This window comes from Leguminivora glycinivorella, chromosome 2 (assembly GCF_023078275.1).
Source record: "Leguminivora glycinivorella isolate SPB_JAAS2020 chromosome 2, LegGlyc_1.1, whole genome shotgun sequence".
NCBI classification, from domain to species: domain Eukaryota; kingdom Metazoa; phylum Arthropoda; class Insecta; order Lepidoptera; family Tortricidae; genus Leguminivora; species Leguminivora glycinivorella.
In genome coordinates this window covers 33226677-33246089 of record NC_062972.1, presented here as the reverse complement: position 1 = coordinate 33246089, position 19413 = coordinate 33226677, and the positions used below count along the sequence as shown (strand labels likewise).

Below are 19413 nucleotides of genomic sequence, written 5' to 3'. Positions count from 1 at the left end.
CGCTGGTTTTCTGTAAGGCCTAGAAGATGGACTAGGTGGCACTAAGTAAATGGACTATGTACAATTTAGACGACACTGAGAAACTAAATAACATAAAAAGTCTTAGAATGTTTGTGTGTAATGTATGTACATGTAAATTTGTGTGAGTGTGCACGGTTGCCTAAGTGTTGCTTTTGTGCTTAGCCAGTATGAATTTGCGAAGATGAATTTTGAATGTGGACACGGTTTTAGAATTACGTACTGGTGGTGGCAAATCATTCCAACACTTTGTGGCAGCGAAACGGAAACTGCCAAATAAATAGTTCATCGACACGAGTTACGAATTTCCTTTTCTCGCGTGTATCGTACGACGTTTTTCAGTACAGATGGCCCTCCGAAGTTTCGACCTGACATATAATAAACCACTTAAAAAGGTTAAACCAGTTTAAAAAGGCCTTTTGTACCGAGTAACATTTAGAAAAAAAGTTTTTTTTTTCAATTGGTAATAGCTCTGAAAGTAGGCGAAATGTATTATTACCTTTTAATATTAATATTTTTTTTGCAGGTAAAATTACGCCATGTCGCCCGGCTTGCGGCCCGCAAAAAATAGTTGCAATCTGTTAAAAAAATTGTACAATAATTATATTTTTAAATAGAATATTTATCAACCGACAAAATATATATGAATGCCTGTATGAATAAAATCATTTGCGATATATTTTTACCATGTACAGTTTTTATTTTATTTTACATTTCAAAGGCAGGTTTTAAAGTTTTGAAGTTGTTCTTACAATAGTAACATTTTGAAAATCAGGCCAATTTTCTGTGCCTTTTATTTGGTATAGTGGCCTGTCAGTAAAAAAAAACAGTAACTTTTTTTTGTCTATTATAACTGACATTTGTTAAGTATGTTTTCTATTATGTTATTATTGTAAGTTTGTTATATAAATAAGGTATTTGGAAGTGTTTAGCTTTGCTATGTTCCAAGCGCAACAATATTTTGTTCAGTATTATGTGAGTTGCGTTCGTAGTCTAGTGGCATATCATCCGTTTGATTCTGTATAATAAATGTTCAACAGATATTTATATTGGAGTTAATGAAATGGAAAAAAACTATGTAAATAAGAACATTCCTCGTCATAACTTGTGTAGTACATAATAAAATAAAAATTATTATTCAAGTTACTGTTTGTGTGCGTTTTATTTACTGACTAGCTTTTACCCGCGGCTTCGCTCGCATTAGAAAGAGACAAAAAGTAGCCTATGTTACTCTCCATCCCTTCAACTATCTCCACCTAAAAAATCACGTCAATTCGCCGCTCCGTTTTGCCGTGAAGGACGGACAAACAAACAGACACACACTTATAATATTAGTATGGATTCCCATTCGCACCCCCATTTATAACATTAGTATGGATTCATCATGACACTATTATTTTAATGATTATGCTTTTGTGACTATTACTTCAATTCAAATGCAGCCCTGCCTTGAAGAAGAGAGTCTGACATATCTCATCATTCTCTTGCCCTTATCCCAGTCACTTGGGGTCGGTGCAGCATGTCTTTCTCTTCCATAAACGTCTATCACTCGTCATCTCATCATTATCATCATTCAGAGTCTGACATTATCTAAAACTTGAAAAAATGGAGTCTACAAATCATAAGAACTTTCATTTAGAGAGGGTGTATAGAGAGAACACTTGGTATAAGGCACCGTCTTTCAGAGATAACATCCACCAGACAATTTGGGGCTTGGTACGGGACCGGTACCCGTACTACGGGTACATTAGGTACATAGTGGCTGGGTGGCCACTGGACGGAATGGAAAAAAGATGTTATCCATGTAATAAGCTAAAAAGGCACCATAACAAATGTGTTGACTCATTTAGGCCGCTCCTAGCCTAGTCTAGTCACCCAAAGGTTCTGTAGGTACTGTGATTGAGACAATAACAAAAACAAAGCTGGTTTTCACATTTATATTATACAAATTACCCTTAATTAATATCGTAAAAATAATACTGCTACGCTAGTCCTTCCATTCGTCATCTTCTGTGGTATTCTCCGTTTCCAACATTTTTGAGGCAGTGGAATCTTCCTCGTCCAATCTCTTGAACAGGGAAGTCAACAACTTCTTGTTCAAATGATCAGTCTGGCTTATTTCTCGAGTCGGCTGCTCCTGAATTTGTTCAGGGTTCACTGGGTGGGTCTTCTCCGGTTCAGGCATTTTAGAAACAAGAGATTCCGATGAGTAATTATAATAAAAACAAAAGAACTTGTAGAAAAGCACACACCTATCAATTGCTCATAAAGTATAACTTGTATAAATAACGTTGAAGACTATTAAGTGTTGTTATAAAGAGAATTGAAGCGTCTTAAATTGGTCGGTTTACGTCGTCGTTATCGGGATTAACGCTCCTATTTACGCACTTTGACAGCTGATGAGGTTTTAATTGTATTCTGCTGATATAAATTAAAAGCACTTTTAATATTTAAGATATAGCTTTTTTAGATATTAATAGTATATTAAAGCTTCACAAAGTATAAAGTGGCCAAATATATTTTCTTACATTTATTCTGAATGGTTGCGTTCCGACATCGCTCCGGATACCATCTTTTTTTTCTGTGGCTAACCACGAACGACGTTTCCAACCAGCGACATTATCGTCGGCTGGTGTACTTGACCAAAAAGAACCAATAAAAGTTAGTATAATACCAATTAAAAGTGCACATTTTCCATTCCAAATTCGTGTTAAATACATCGGTGCAAATATTGAGTGCTTATAAACCGTTGAACTTGTTTCAATGTCGGCGGATCAGGGTGTCAAATTCTTACATAACTGCACCTAACCTGCATTTCCATCATCTGATTTTGTTTTCAGAGCCGTAAAAATGTTGGGACGTATCGCGCCTGGTGTCGCCCAGGTGACGGCGGTGGTCAGTCACCAGCAGAACAGGAATATGGCCACTCTGAAGGCCATTTCCATCCGCCTGAAGTCCGTAAAGAACATTCAGAAGATCACCCAATCCATGAAGATGGTGTCCGCTGCCAAGTAAGTAGTAATGTGAACAAGGAGTTCTAGTGCAGACTTAGTACATGGACAAAGCAGTGTATAGAAGCTCATTCATTGAACATAAAATTTGGATGAACCTGAATGTGTGACAAACTGGTAAGGCAGCCAAATGTTACTATGGCACTAACTTAATTAGGTTTTAAGCATGACTTAAGTTTGAAAACAAATGCAATAGGTATTATTATATTATCATTAAAATACTCTTTCTGATTCTGTTCAGTTTCTGGTATACCCTCCTAATACAGAATGAATTCATTTTTACATACATACAACATACATACAATCACGCCTGTATCCCATAAAGGGGTAGGCAGAACACATGAAACTACTAAAGCTTCAGTGCCACTCTTGGCAAATAAGGGGTTGAAAGAAAACGAAACTGTGACATTGCAGTGACAGGTTGCCAGCCTCTCGCCTACGCCACAATTTAACCCATATCCCATAGTCGCCTTCTACGACACCCACGGGAAGAAAGGGGGTGGTGAAATTCTTAACCCGTCACCACACAGGCAAAATAAATTCATTTTTGTTTAGTGTTTTCTTGGTACTGTCGTAATACTCGTAATTGTCATTATCAAAAAGTAGGAAAAGTAGTAGCGATAGTCAAATAGTTGATGATTGAAAATATCAATAATGAATCTGTTATAAAACAAAACTTCAGTATAATAAACTTATAGGCACAACTCATCACACACATATGAGTTGCAAATTAACTATTATGTCTACAGTCAAGTTTTTAAAAATGGCTATAAACTGATTTCCTGTTGGTAAGTTCCTAAATTTAAATATCCCTCATGGAAACAATACTTTTTCCAAAGGAATTTTATTTCATTCTTGTAATTTATTTCAAAAGTTTCAAAGGATAGCTTGTCTGAAATGGATGTTAATAGCCAATTTCAAATAAACCTCTGTGTTGCAGGTACACCCGTGCCGAGCGTGACTTGAAGGCCGCCCGCCCCTACGGAGAGGGTGCTGTCCAGTTCTATGAGAGAGCTGAGGTAAATACTGTCCATGTCTTTGAAGATGAATGCTTTTTACCTGTCATCTACAATAGAGCAATGAAAACAATGAAAATGAAAATGAAAATGAAAATGAAATATTTATTTTTCAAGTAGGCATATTACAATGCGCATATGAACGTCAAATAAAGCTACGCCGGCTCTAACCCTACGCCTCAGCCTCGAGAAGATTTCAGTCCCCCCTCAGTTGGGAGGGGGGTATCCACTATGGGACCGGCAAGAAACTCGGCGGGCAACTTCTTTTCAAAACATTACATCTTATAATTAACATGCATTAAATAACAACATACAATTTAACATGCAAAAGTATTCATCAAAGAATATGAACAGACTAGGTACTCTATGGAAATCAATTTCAATAAATTATATTATTGCTTAATAATACGTCGTTCTTCTTCAGAGAAAACATATCAAATTGTCATAGAAGAAAAAGATAATATGAATCTCAATATCATTAAATATGTAATTTACCTACACAACATAAAATATAAAATATTTGATGTGCTTTCTTATCTGAACTGTGTCCTCTATACATAATACAATTATTTTAATTGCTATTCGTTTTTTGTAGTTTCTGGTTCGGGCCATGCATGTTTGTCTGTCAAATAGTCCTCGACTCTGTAATAAGCCTTTAACATCAATGATTTTTTTAAGTAGTTCTTAAGAGCTGGGAGGGGTAATCTCAAAGCAGTGTCAGGTAACTTATTATAAAAATGAATGCATTGCCCAACAAATGACTTCTGTACTTTACGGACACGAAACTTCTTTATGGCAAGCTTATTTTTGTTTCTAGTGTTATAATTATGGATATCAGAATTCTTAGTGAAACAGTCTAAATTCTTAACAACATAAATTATACTATCATAAATGTATTGGGAAGCTACAGTTAAGATATTAATTTCTTTGAAGAGTTCTCTTACTGATTCACGTGTTCCTAAGTTGTAAATAGAACGAATGGCTCTCTTTTGTAATACAAAGATAGTCTGTATGTCAGCTGCTTTGCCCCAAACCAGAATACCGTATGACATTACACTGTGAAAATAACTATGATACACTAGGCGAGCTGTCTCAACATTAGTCAGTTGCCTGATTCTCCTAACGGCGTATGCGGCTGAACTTAATTTGCTTGCTAGTTTCTTTATATGAGGACTCCATTGTAGATTTTTGTCCAATGTTAAACCAAGAAACAGTGTTGTATCTACCATCTCTAAGCATTCATCATTCAAAAGTATTTTTGTATCGATTGGTTTAACATTCGGCAGAGAAAATCGAATACATTTGGTTTTCTTAGAATTAAGAAGTAAATTGTTGACAGTAAACCACTGCAGTACATCAGCTAACGTGCTATTAATTACATTGTAATCCGTAGATTTTCGGTCAACATTAAAAAGCAGTGATGTATCATCAGCAAAAAGTACTATTTCACAAAAGTTTTTCACTATACATGGCAGATCATTTATATAAACCAAAAACAGGAATGGACCTAAAATTGAGCCTTGTGGCACTCCTAATTGGACTACAGTCCCGCTAGAGCGAGTTTTGTTAACAACTACTGTTTGTGTTCTATTGCTAAGGTAAGAAGACATAAAGTTTAGGGCATTTATAGACAAACCATAATGTTCTAATTTCAAAATGAGCGTTCCATGATCCACACAATCAAAGGCTTTTGAAAGATCACAAAATATGCCAATTGCATCACAAGAATTTTCCCAAAAATTATATATATGTTTAATGAGTACCGAAGCAGCATCGGTCGTGGAACGGCCCCTTGTGAAACCGAACTGTTTGCTTGTAAGTAATCTATGTCTGTTGAAGTGTCCCAGTAGATCATTTAACGCCGTGGCTTGCGTGGGCGACGGTCGCACGATGGTCGCGCGACGGCGATGCGACGCATACGAAATCAAACCTTATCGATATGGAAGTATGAGACGCGAGACGGCGACGGTCGCGCGACGGAATCGCGCGACCGTAGATATCATGAATAAAATAAATACCATGGGACATGTTTACACAGATCTACTATTGATTACTACACGGCGTAACATTAGCTTCTCAAAGACTTTACTTAGTACAGGAAGTATTGATATGGGACGGAAATTGGCATTTATATCACTCGAATCACCCGATTTCAAAAAGCGGTATGACTTTGCTACATTTCATAAGATCTGGAAAGGTGCCTTGTGAAATTGAAATATTATATATTACGGCCAAGTAAGGTGCTATTATATCTATGACATGACTAATTACTTTAACTGATGTTCCCCATAAGTCTTCCGTTTTCTTTAAATTGAGTGACTTGAATGTTTTAACAATATTTACAGAGTCTACTTGACTAAATTCAAATGAATTATTACATTTCTTAACATTAGCACAAAGTAATGAATGGGCTTGAGCCGCAGAAGAATGTAAACATTTTGTGGTGTTAACGGCTATATTTGAGAAATAATCTTCGAATGCCGAGGCAACATCGCTGTTCGACACTATTTGTTGATTATCTGATACAATGTTGACTTGACAATCGCGTGATTTACATTTACCAGCTTCTTTATTTATAATACTCCAAGTTGTTTTCACTTTGTTGTCCGACACTTTCAATTTAGAACTAATAAAGTTTTTCTTGGCAGTTAAACACACTTTCTTGAAGATTCTTGAGTAGTTTCTTACATAGTCCAGGAATTCTGAATTCTTGTTCAGCTCTCTCTCACCATAAAGTTCATAAAGTCTTTTTCTACTTTTGTGAATACCTACAGTAGCCCATTCACTAAACTTTGTTTTAACTTTTGACCCACTAATAGATTTCACTTTGAAATTGTTATTAAATTGATTAAGAATTACATTGAAAACATCTTGATACAAATGATTACAGTCATAATGCGAAAATGGTATTATAGACAAACTATGTAGAATTTCATTTTTGAATGATTCCAAGCGAGATCCAGTAATGGGTCTATATGTTATTGTTTGTGGAGTATCATGAATAACGTTTAAGAAAGCTGCCCTTTGGCCGCTGTGATCGGAATGAAAACAGTTAAATAATTTCTTATCTATACATTCACAGTTACAAAAAATATTATCTAGGCATGTTGCACTAGTCACACCTACCCGGGTAGGTTCAAGAAATAAATTAAATAAATTAAATGATTTAAACAAACAGAACATTTTAACAGTATTACTAGATGACTCGAGCAAGTTAACATTAAAATCTCCACATACAATAACATGTTTTTGGCCCTTGCATACTAAATTCAGAACATTTTCCATTGTAGATTCAAATATGCTGAAGTCAGCTGATGGTGGTCTATAAACACATACAATAATATATCTGTCTAATTCAACACATGAAATTTCTATAGTTCTTTCTATGGAATATTTTACAACATCTTTGCGCTCTTTACACTTCATACAATTTTTAACAATAATAAGGGAGCCACCATGAGCAGCAGATTTTCTGGCAAAAAAACTAGCTAATTTAAAATTAACATAATCAAATATCAACTGTTCTTGTTTCAACCAATGTTCAGTAATACACATAACTTCAACATTATTACTATCTAAAAATAATCCTACTTCTAATTCTTTGCTGGAAAAACCCTGAATATTCTGGTGAACAACGTTCATATTCAGGTGTTTTTCCGCTGTCTTACAATCTAGTTTAAATGAGGCATGGGGTCCTTGGCTTTGTCAGCTGACTGAGACTTATATATAACACTATTACATCTATTTGGCTCAATATTGAAGGCCAATAACTCCACTAAATATACAAATAATTTCTTTGGCAAAAATACCTTCCGTGGAGCTAGCATGAAGCGCTCAATGAATTTATTTAAGTCAAAGAAATGGTACTTTTTATTAACAGCTATGGCATGGTACATTAAAGAATTATAGTAAGCTATCTTACAATTATAGTCATATGATACATTTTCTGCATAAGGTAGTGCACATAATATAATTTTCCCCACACCAGATTTTTCAATAACATTTAGTGTGGACATCAATTTATCTATGCTAAGCTTATCTACATTAAGACTATTTCCTAATAAAATTACTAATGTAGTACTGCTATCATAACATCCCTTTGAAATAAGGTCACATAAATGAGACAAAGTAATGTTTTGATAACAGTAATTTGTCACTTGTTGCTCTAACTGGTAGCTTAATAATGGGCCCATTCCTAACCCAATCTGATCTGAAAAAACAACAGTCTTACTGACTGCTCTAGGGGCTGTTTAACTACTGCCGCATGCCTAGTTGTGTCGTGGGCCACATCGGCTTGAATAATCTTTGCTGGTGGCATTTGGCCACAATTACAATGTTTTCCATTTAATAATGCCTTACACCGCTCCTCCAAATTTCTATTTTCTAGCAGCAATTTATTAAAAGCCTGTATGTGCTCCTCAACTTGTTTTTTAGTAGTCTCATACATGGTGGATACTGCCAAAAGCTCATCTTTCAGCCTGTTAATGTCGGCATTTAATTTCAGAAAATTTGATTCCTTGACTTCCAGCTCTGAATGACAGTCTTGAACCCTATTTTTCATAACTGTTAATGTATGTTTTAATTTACTATATTTTTTAATACATGCCTGGCCTTTGATCAGCTTTTGGGTTCTCCTAATATACCTATTAATCTTAATGTACTTTTTTAACTTATTACTACTATTAAAGAATACTATGTGTTTGGAGTCCCTACTCAATTGTGTTTCACCGCTTACCAACTCTTGGTACACATTCTGTAACTGCGAAGCATCATAGTGCTCCCGCTCTTTCCTAAACAAATTAAGTTCCTCATTAGCCGCACCCAGTTCTTCTTCTAACTGTGTGATGCGGGCCAAGGCCACTTCATGTGTCGAAGCGCACTGGTTGAAGGTGTCTATTGTGCCTTGCAAACGGTCCACTTCTCCGCGGGCATCAGTCAGCTGCACATCATTGTCCGCCAGCTCCCTTTTCAATTCTGAGTTTTTGTTGATTACTTTCTGGAGCTCCACTTCGCTTTCCTCCCTTTCCTCCAACAACTGCTTCGACAAGGCCCTCGACTCTTGTAGGTCCTGTGCTGTTGTTTTTAGCTGCATCTCTAGTTGGCGTGCCGTTGCCTTGCGAGTTTCGGTCGCAATATTGGTGTCCATTGTCACTCGTCTGGCTTTCTGAAAGATGTAATAAAAAAGGATGAGTACTTATCTCAACAGAGATTGAAAGATTTGCCAAGATGACGACAGAGATGAGAGCTGTAGGAATGAATAGTGTGCAGTGTGTCAGTAGTCGGCAGTGTCTGTGGCGAATGTGTCTTGTCTCGTCTTGTGCTTCCACTAGTTCGTCAAGCAAAGGGAAACTGCACGGTGCCAATGTTGTTTGTTTGACGTTGCTCACGGCCGCAGCAATGAGCTTTGTTTGAGTGTAGAAATAAATGATAAATAAAACGGAATACTCTCCCCGTTTCAAACGCAGGTTCCAACGGCTGATCGTTGACAGTTGGGTAGTCCTGCCTCAAAGTCCAATAAATACTCGGTGTAACGTTGTCAATTTCACCAAAACTGTATCACTGATAATACTTTACTACTTAAATTAACTAACAATGAGTAGAAGTCCTCTTTAAAGCTAAAAATATAATTAAATTTCAATATTTGAAATCAGCTGGTCACAGAGTCAACTTGACAGCTCGGCGACCGTTCGGAAACCCTCAAGGAAGACATATTCCTAAATTTATTTTCAACCTGAAAATATATGAGACATTATCTGGGTAAAGGGACCTAATAGATAGCGCTTACGGCCCGTGGCGTCGTATTTGAACATCGCTCAAAACGCCGTAAGCTAAGCGCCATCAACAATAAGGTCCCTTTACCCAGATAACGTCACATATTTAGGAATATATCTTTTCTTTGGACAAACAATTAAAATCAAATGGGTTCATTTTACTGAACTAGAGTTCTTAAAATGTAGAAAGTCTGTAAAGGTCCAGTATGAAGATTAGGCATTCAAACATATTTATTTCTACAGGTTCAGGCACCTGAGGATGAGCCCAAGCAGCTCTACATTGCCATGACCTCTGACAGAGGTAAGTGATCAACACAATCTTCAAAATACAAGTAGAATTTATAGATAGGTGTATGTGAAGTCCCCAATGCGCATTTCAACTATCTCCACTTAAAAAATCTCGTTAACACGTTGCTTCGTTTTGCCTTGAATGACAGACAAACAAACAGACAGACACTTTCACATTTATTATATGAATATGCTAATATTAATAGTATGTTAAATTTAATTTACCATAAATCGAGATAATTTGTCCTTCAAATAACAACATTGTGGAAATTGCACATAGGTCGAATTTCAAAAACCAGATTGCTCAACTTATCGGGCTTCACCAGTAAACCCTCAGTACCTATACTGTATGGATGATGGCAATACAGTATGCAATGTATGCATTATTCAATACCTGGCGTTAAAAAGAGACATTTGTGAGTGCAACTTGTGTAAGGCAAGATTATCTTGGATCTTTATATGAATAAACTGTCAAAGCCGCTTTATAGCAATCGACAAAGTGGGACGTTTTCCCGTGCACACACATTTTATGTGTAAAGTTACCCATAATACGCCTGCTGTCGTACTTCCCCAGGTCTGTGTGGCGCCGTCCACACCGGCGTCTCCAAGGTGATCCGTCTGCGCCTGGCCGAGCCTGGCGCGGAGAACATCAAGGTCATCTGCGTCGGCGACAAGTCGCGCGCGATCCTGTCCCGTCTGTACGGCAAGCACATCATCTCTGTGGCCAACGAGGTGAGATTCTAACTGTCAAGGGCAGGAGTGTCAAGGTCATCTGCGTCGGCGACAAGTCGCGCGCGATCCTGTCCCGTCTGTACGGCAAGCACATCATCTCTGTGGCCAACGAGGTGAGATTCTAACTGTCAAGGGCAGGAGTGTCAAGGTCATCTGCGTCGGCGACAAGTCGCGCGCGATCCTGTCCCGTCTGTACGGCAAGCACATCATCTCTGTGGCCAACGAGGTGAGATTCTAACTGTCAAGGGCAGGAGTGTCAACGTCATCTGCGTCGGCGACAAGTCGCGCGCGATCCTGTCCCGTCTGTACGGCAAGCACATCATCTCTGTGGCCAACGAGGTGAGATTCTAACTGTCAAGGGTAGGAGTGTCAAGGTCATCTGCGTCGGCGACAAGTCGCGCGCGATCCTGTCCCGTCTGTACGGCAAGCACATCATCTCTGTGGCCAACGAGGTGAGATTCTAACTGTCAAGGGCAGGAGTGTCAAGGTCATCTGCGTCGCCGATAAGTCGTGCGCGATCTTCCCGTCTGTACGGCAAGCACATCATCTCTATGGCCAACGAGGTAAGTTACCAACTGTCAAGGTCGTTTGCGTCAGTGACAAGTCGCGCGCGATCCTCTCGTCTGTACGGCAAGCAAATAATCTCTGTCGCCAACGAGGTAAGTTGCAAGTCGTCAAGGTCATCTGAATCGGAGACAAGTCACGCGCGATCCTATCCGACTATATGGGAAACATAATTATCATCTCTATGTGTAACAAGTTGTTCAACAGGGCCAGATTTCCCCTTAGTCCCACAAAAACCAGACCTAGGGGCCCAAAAACCTAGCAATTGTCTTAAAATGGAGGGTCTCACCGATAAATTTAATTTAGGTGAGTCCCAGGAATTTCAGGTGCCATATTAAGTGTCTAGGGGCTATTCATATCAGGTTCTGGGTGTCTTATCAAGAAACTACGGCAGGAAACCAACTCACACTCAACTCACTCTGATCTTGACTATCATATCAAGATCTAACCATTAACACATAACCTATTCAGAAATGTCCATAACGCATGGATAACCTTTTCAGATCGGCCGCCTGCCCCCCACCTTCCTGGACGCAGCCCAGCTTGCATCCGGCATCCTGACATCCGGCTACGAGTTCGGATCCGGCAAGATCATCTACAACAAGTTCCGCTCCGTGGTGTCCTACGCGCAGGCTGACCTGCCCCTGTTCAGCAGGAAGGCTGTTGAGGTACTTATTGATTACTGCACACATGCGATGCGATTAACCCGTCGTCTGTTTCTGTCAAAGAATTGTCATAAATAACCTAACCACAAAATTAAAATTTTGAAAAAACCCCCGACCGCGACATAGTGGACCGATTTTCATGAAACATGGCTAAGAACACTCCCGACTAACTCAGCTGTCAGACAAAAAAAACTAAATCAAAATCGGTTAATCCGTTCGAGAGTTACGATGCCACAGACAGACACACACAGACAGAGTGCGTCGGGGCTTAAAAAATTAACTTTGACATAAATTATTAGTGACACATAATATGTTAGAATCCTTATCAAACACAAAGGGTTAAAACTACACGAAGCCTTCTTGGCGAGGAACTGCGGCCTATGGAGGCACCTAGTCTTCAACAGAATGACATGATGTCATATTCTTTAGCATTTAGGGAACGACTGAAGAAGAAGAAAGTTATTGATTCACTGTCTAGTGCCCCCACAAATGAGTCATGGCAGATTTTGTTACAAAGCTGTGGAATGTGTTAAGAGCGCTGGCGATATTGGAGAGTTCAAATCTTACGGCCCAGCCACGACATTGGTCTAAGCGCGACAGCGGTGAGCGGCAGCCATACGTGCGAATGAAAAGTCCCATCGCTGTGTCTCGCTCCAATGTATGGCCGCCGCTCACCGCTGTCGCGCTTAGACCAATGTCGTGGCTGAGCCGTTAAAGCTGAAATCGCGGACTCGAATCCATATCCTTTAGCTTACCGTGGGACTTGTTCAATTTGTGTAAGAGTGTCCGTGTCTGTATAATATTTATTTATTTATCTCTCAATGTGCGACTTGTCCATAGCAACTCTGTTGAAATGATTATATTTAGGTGAGTTATTCCGAATTAGAGTAATTCCGAATGACAGAAATGCTCGGATAATTCCGAAAGGGGAATTTTGATATGATGGAAATAATGGTGATTTTTATGCGACTTTCTTAATTAGACGACTTTCAGAATTACCCTAATGCACCTTATAACAGTTTCACCTAAGATTCTTCAGAGCTGCATTTTGGAGAATTTATGCATTATGTCAATATAATACAAGGTAAACATTTTATAAATCACTCTCGAAGGTTTCTATGAGACAAAGGATGTTTCATATGAAACTGTAAACAAATCTCGTTCTCTCTTCCAACACTAAAAATGAAACTTTTCTGTTTCACAGGCGGCCCCAAAGCTGGCTGTGTACGACTCTCTGGACTCCGAAGTGCTGCAGTCCTACATGGAATTCTCGCTCGCTTCCATGCTCTTCTACGCTCTCAAGGTTTGTGAACATATCCTAAATTATTTTGAATTAATTTACATCACATACATAACGTAGGAGTAACATGATAATAATAATAATAATAATATTCTTTATTGTGCACCATACAGAAAAAAAAAATACACAAGATGGATCACGCTTAATAACTAGGTAACAACAGGCGGTCTTATCGCTAAGAAGCGATCTCTACCAGACAACCTTTAGGTAGCAGGAAACAATGAATATAGATCATTAAACGGGTAGTGCCGATATATATATAAATTACAATGAATAAAGTATTATATATAATATAGTACATAAATACACACATAAAGATATATAATAATAAATACCTGTATGTAAGTACCTAGACTTGGCTCACGAGATAACCGCCATGTGGGATGTTGATTCAACGATCATTGTTCCGATAGTCGTTTCAGCGAACGGTCTCATAGCGAAGAGTCTCGACCAACATCTTAAGAGACTCTCGCTAGGTGGCTGGATCAAGGGCCAGATGCGTGCGGCGGTGATCTTGGACACGGCGCGGATAGTCCGACGGTTCCTCTCTCTGCAGCCCTAACCACCGGCAGCTTGGGCCCTGCCCCGCTGCTGGCGGCACCCTAGGTTAGGTTTTTTATAATATGTTTATATGTTTTTATATTGTTTTGTAAATGTTTTTATATTTTATTTTTATATACATATTGTAAAAAACCTAGTAGCCTAGAGAATGAAAATAAATACTGAGAATACCTGTATAATATATAAATACTATATACCTACTTAAGGTGGCTCGCCTAGGTTACCCGAAGCTCAGGCTGCGTTAGATGGCGTTAATCTGCAAATTACCAGTCTTATTTTTTTTGTGGAGTCGTACAGGCATTTATATACTTTCAATTATGCTTCGCGAACATTTAATATTAAAATTGACGTATTACAACAAACATTCAACTTCTCATTGTAACGTTAATCCCCTTAATGTAAATAAATTTACTATTTTACACTATTTTTAAGTACCACTCACACATACAAACAGTGTTTTTGTATTCCTTCTAGTCGATAATTTCACGCGGCGACAGCTTGTTTAAATAGCCTTGCGGTAAATACGTGCCATCGCATGATTTGCATGGAAGTACTGGGTTCGAATCCAGGACTTTTTCTCTTTTTTTTTTTTTATACTACGTCGGTGGCAAACAAGCATATGGTCCGCCTGATGGAAAGCGGTCACCGTAACCTATGGACGCCTGCAACTCGAAGAGTGTCGCTTGCGCGTTGCCGCCCCATTAGAAACTTGTACACTCCCCTTTGCTGCGTATGCACAGCAAAAAGGAGTGTACAAGTTCAAAGGAGGGTTTGGGTTGCCGACGACTCAAAGGACAATAGACGGAACAAATTAGTTCCGTAAGTCCTCCCGTCGTCAGCACCCCGCACCCTCGTTGAGCTCTGGCAGCCTTACTCACCGGCAGGAACACAACACTATGTGACACTATTTTTTGTTCGTCGAACTCAGAATTTCTAACATAATTATCCTAATCTGATATTTTTAAAAAAATCCAAAAAGTATAGATAAATTTTAGTTTCTAAACTACGATACGAATGATTTTTTTTTTCTAATTGTTTATTTTTGATGGAGCAAGGGTATTCAAATCGCTTTTGAAATCTTAAATTAGTAAATGAAAATGCAATAGTTAACTGAGTAACGTAATGCTTTAAAAACTCAAGTGGACTTTTTTTATCTAAGGAGTGATTTCGATAAAATATTATATTTAGCGAGGGTATTAAAAGTTGTGTTTTATATCTCAACTTAATAATTAGAAAATCAAAATGACAATAAAAAAATCAATATGTTCTCTAAGACAAAATTGATACCTTCGGCTCTCCATTCTTGCTCAGTCAATAAAAAAAACGAAATTTATATCCAAAAAAATACAAAAAGTTTATATAATCCTGGGAATCGAACGCACCTTCACGGCGTGACAGACGATTGTTCCCCAACGACGCCATTACATAACACGCTGTTACCGACGAAATTGGGCTATACATATATAATTATTTAAATATAAATAATAATGTCAAATCCATACTAATATTACAAATGGGAAAGGGTGTGTGTCTGTTTGTTTGTCCGTCTTTCACGGCAAAACCGGAGCGACGAATTGACGTGATTATTTAAGGGGATTTAGTTGAAGGGATGGAGAGTGACATAGGCTACTTTTTGTCTCTTTCTTACGCGAGCGAAGCCGCGGTCAAAAGCTAGTTTATTATAAATGGGAAAAGCTGGTTACTCTATAATCTGAAGTGGAAGAATTCGTTGTTTCACCAAAGATAATTTGTGTTTGTTTGTTTGTCCGTCTTTCACGGCCAAACGGAGCGACGGATTGACATGTTTTTTAAGTGGAGATAGTTGAAGGGATGGAGAGTGACATATGCTACTTTTGTCTCTTTCTAACGCAAGCGAAGCCGCGGGCAAAAGCTAGTACAGCACGGGTAGCATGGTCGTTGGTCGCGCGATAGACGATAAAATATCGGGCCGTCCCTGTCGCACTATTAGTAAGTGCGATTATAGGGACGGCCAGATGTTTTATCATTTATCGCGCGACCATAATTGCCTGCCTGGACCAGATTATATTGATGATAATTATTATTTGTAACCATTTAGTTAATATTGTCTTCAGTTACCGCGATAGTTACTCATGAAATAAAAACTATGAAAACGGATTAAATCGTGTATAATGAATTTACAATTTATCCCGACGTTTCGAACACTACAGCGTTCGTGGTCTCTGAGCTCAGCGGGTGACTGAGGAAAAATTACAATGTGCAAAAGCTACCCACATACCTACATTCATATTCATATATATAACTATTTAGTTGTTGAAGAAAAACATTCACACAACAATAACATAGGTCAACTAGCTCAGTAAATGTAAGGAAGTCAGCACATTACTAATACTAATACTATGCCACACTATGACCTATGTACCTGACCTGACGTGTAATATTTTATTTTATCAACAAAGGCATAATAAAGATTGTAATGTATTTTTGTATGAAAATAAAAAATAGGAAAGAAATATAGTAAGAGTCTTTTTTAATAGAATATTTATTCTATTAAAAAATAAAAATAAAACTTAATAAATCCAAAAAAAGTTCAAATTATTAAAAAAGAGCCCGGAATCGAACTCGAGATCTCTTGTTTCATAGTCAATGCATTTGACCGAGACGCCATTTCGATTTACACTAGCAGTGTCGAAATACACGATATGTATCTTTATTGTCTTTATTGACAAAATGCGTCATTATTTCTGAGTCTGCTCGAGTTAAGTAAACCAATATCTTTAAATAATTACTTGTCAAGAGCCAAGTGTCACTGATGACAATGTCAACTAAAAATGCGCGAAATATGACGGCTCTGTGTCTGTACACAAAATTTGGCACACACATTTTCGTAAAATTAATAAAAATTCACATGGATTTGTCCATGATTTCTGTATGAAACAATGTATTTCGTTCAATACTGCGACGATGGATAATGTATAGTAGATGTATGCGCATATTTTTATTTAGTTGTAGTGTGCGGTGACTAAATAAATGGTAGATGTTTTTTGTATGGAAAGCGAGCCACCTTAAATACGTACATATACATAAATATATTACATTTAATAAGTAAATAAAGGCAAGGCATGATGTTCGACACATAATGCTTGATAGATGACAGCCTTCTATCATAGACGCGGAGGCATCTTCAAAGACGCATTAAGCAAATATGTGATACATTTATCTCAGAGTTTTTGCTAAAGAATTCAGAAATCGAGATTAAGTAAATGTTACTGAAAACACGTCCTTCACGTTTACCTTATAATAGAGTAACGTAGTCTAAAAGTTCAAATTGATCTTATTCCATAAAATACTAAAACTATTTTATAAAAACGTGGAAATTTCCCCCTAGATTTTGATTTCGAACTTACGTTTAACTAGGCTAAAGTTACTGGTAAGTAACTGACCACCTTCCAGTAACTGGCCACCTTGTACTAAAAATGAACTCATAAACAGAATTCATTTTAGCATAACGTGGCCAGTTACTGAAAGGGGACCAGTAATAGAAATCGTATGTAAAAATTAACTCTATTTATATGTGAAGAAAATTGATTTTTAGTATAGGATGGCAATTTCCCCTACTAACAACAATTAACCGAATTTGTTTTTTATCATGCAGAAACGTCTGCGAGCGATATTACATATTTGTAAATTAAAGGAAAAATTCACACCTGAAGGATTCGAACCTGCGACCTTCGGCCTCGCCCTCGGCTTCGGCCTCGCCCTCGGCTTTGGCCTCGGAGGTGTGAATTTTTCCATTTTTCGTTTAATTTAGAAATGAACCCCCTAATCGTTTATCCAGGAGGGCGCGTGCTCGGAGCAGTCGTCGCGCATGACGGCCATGGACAACGCGTCGAAGAACGCGGGCGAGATGATCGACAAGCTCACGCTCACCTTCAACCGCACGCGCCAGGCCGTCATCACGCGCGAGCTCATCGAGATCATCTCCGGCGCCGCCGCCTTGGAGTAAACGAGACGCGACGACAACGGATTCAAGGGAGAATTGAAAAAAAAAAGTTTTCGTGTTCTGGATACTAGGATTTTTGCCAATATTAGTTCCAATTCTATCGTTTTGGTCCAAAATTGTTACTAATTTCATTTTGTATCCTGGATACTAGTGTTTTTACCCATTTTTACGATCAATTTGTTGGTTTGGTACAAAATGGATACTAATTTGATTTTGTCTTGGATACTAGTATTTTTAAAAATTTTTGTTCGAATCCGGTCGTTTTGGTAATAAATTGGTATTCATTTTAGTATCCTGGGCATAAGAACAGATAAAAATCTTTCTGACAGTGGATAAATTTGGATTGCTAAAAAAAATATGTCAGTCCTGAGGAAAAATTCTGCTGTCTTTAAATAGAAAAGATGGGGAATGAAATTCGTCTACTGTCCTTTGAGAGATGATTTGACAGAAATTACAATGGTTTTTTGCCAAGCGGGTATAATCATCTAGAATGAAAGAGTAGGGCCAGAAAAGTTTGGAATTCGTTGTCAAAGTAAAAATCATATTATTTATATTATACTGCCGTTTAAAAAATGTAATCAATAGAAAAATGTACCATATTACTGACATTGTCGGATGGTGTTCACATTTATTTATGAAAAACACGCATTTACATACTTCACTGGCTTTAAGACCTTTTTGTGAATATTTTTGGACACTATTAGATGAGGTTATACGTCGATCGTGGTTGGATCTACAGTGAAGTGGTGGTTTAAAATAAAGTATCGTTTAGATTTATTTCGTATTTTTATTTAAAACTTACATTGTAAAACCAGTCTTTGTAATAAAACGTCCAAAGAGGACCAATCGCCTAATTTTATTAACCCTCTGATTATTTTTAAAGATCATAAAATTAAAAAAGCCGCTTTTAGTAGCTTTTGCCATAGGTGCTAACTACAATATAATCAGAAATTTAGGCTTTAAATTACGGGGTTAATCCCAATCAGGGTCTACGAGCGATGAGCTATCTAGCTAGAAACGAACAAAAGATAGTTGCTCCCGTGTAAATAAAAGAGACGCAATGATAGCGCAGTTTATCGCCGAGCGAGCGCTCTCTATGCAGCATATTTTCATTCGTGCCAGCTCTTGTGAATTGACTTGTACCGAAAGGAATATGAAAAACAAAAGAAAACTCATTTAGATTCACGCTGTTTTATAAAACGTTTCAATTGCACAGCGACAAATCATTACATTACATACAATTACAACTTCATATATTATTTAAAATTCTAATGTACGTCAAGGAAACGGCTGCATTCAAGTTTATATAAAGCTATAATAAGATTTCAAGTTTTCCTACTAAATCTATTGGTTATGTGCAAAATGCGTAATGAGGGAACTGTAAACCGCGACAACGCCCTCTGTGGCAAAATTACGAACCTTAGATTGACCACGGTAACTTTGCAGTAAGAATGTATACGTATCTAACTACATATTTTAGGTAGCAATAGAAATGAAAGCTTAGC

The 19413-nt window shown here is 37.8% G+C and overlaps 2 protein-coding genes across 4 annotated transcripts in view; both read left to right on the top strand.

Moving 5' to 3' along the window:
* Nucleotides 1–1169, top strand: part of LOC125240322 (V-type proton ATPase subunit C) — a 36675-nt gene extending 35506 nt beyond the window's left edge. For all 3 annotated transcript variants that reach the window (XM_048148209.1, XM_048148216.1, XM_048148225.1), the window contains exon 13: nt 545–1169. The gene's annotated coding sequence lies outside the window, so the exon portion shown is untranslated. The remainder of the gene's footprint in view (nt 1–544) is intronic.
* A 1351-nt stretch (nt 1170–2520) lies between these two features.
* On the top strand, nt 2521–18685 carry LOC125237592 (ATP synthase subunit gamma, mitochondrial). The gene is made up of 8 exons (XM_048144734.1): nt 2521–2679; nt 2859–3029; nt 3970–4048; nt 10060–10117; nt 10679–10836; nt 11904–12068; nt 13270–13368; nt 17744–18685. Exons 2-8 carry the CDS (start codon nt 2869–2871, stop codon nt 17909–17911), a joined length of 888 nt encoding a protein of 295 aa, XP_048000691.1. The 5' UTR covers nt 2521–2679; nt 2859–2868; the 3' UTR covers nt 17912–18685.
* Nucleotides 18686–19413: the final 728 nt, after the last annotated feature.

What these genes read in the sequence shown, in the direction of transcription:
- LOC125237592 (XM_048144734.1), top strand. Translation starts at nt 2,869, where the DNA reads ATGTTGGGACGTATCGCGCCTGGTGTCGCCCAGGTGACGGCGGTGGTC. An exon ending in AGTTCTATGAGAGAGCTGAG is followed by an intron (nt 4,049 to 10,059) that starts GTAAATACTGTC and finishes TTATTTCTACAG; the next exon opens with GTTCAGGCACCTGAGGATGA. An exon ending in TGCCATGACCTCTGACAGAG is followed by an intron (nt 10,118 to 10,678) that starts GTAAGTGATCAA and finishes GTACTTCCCCAG; the next exon opens with GTCTGTGTGGCGCCGTCCAC.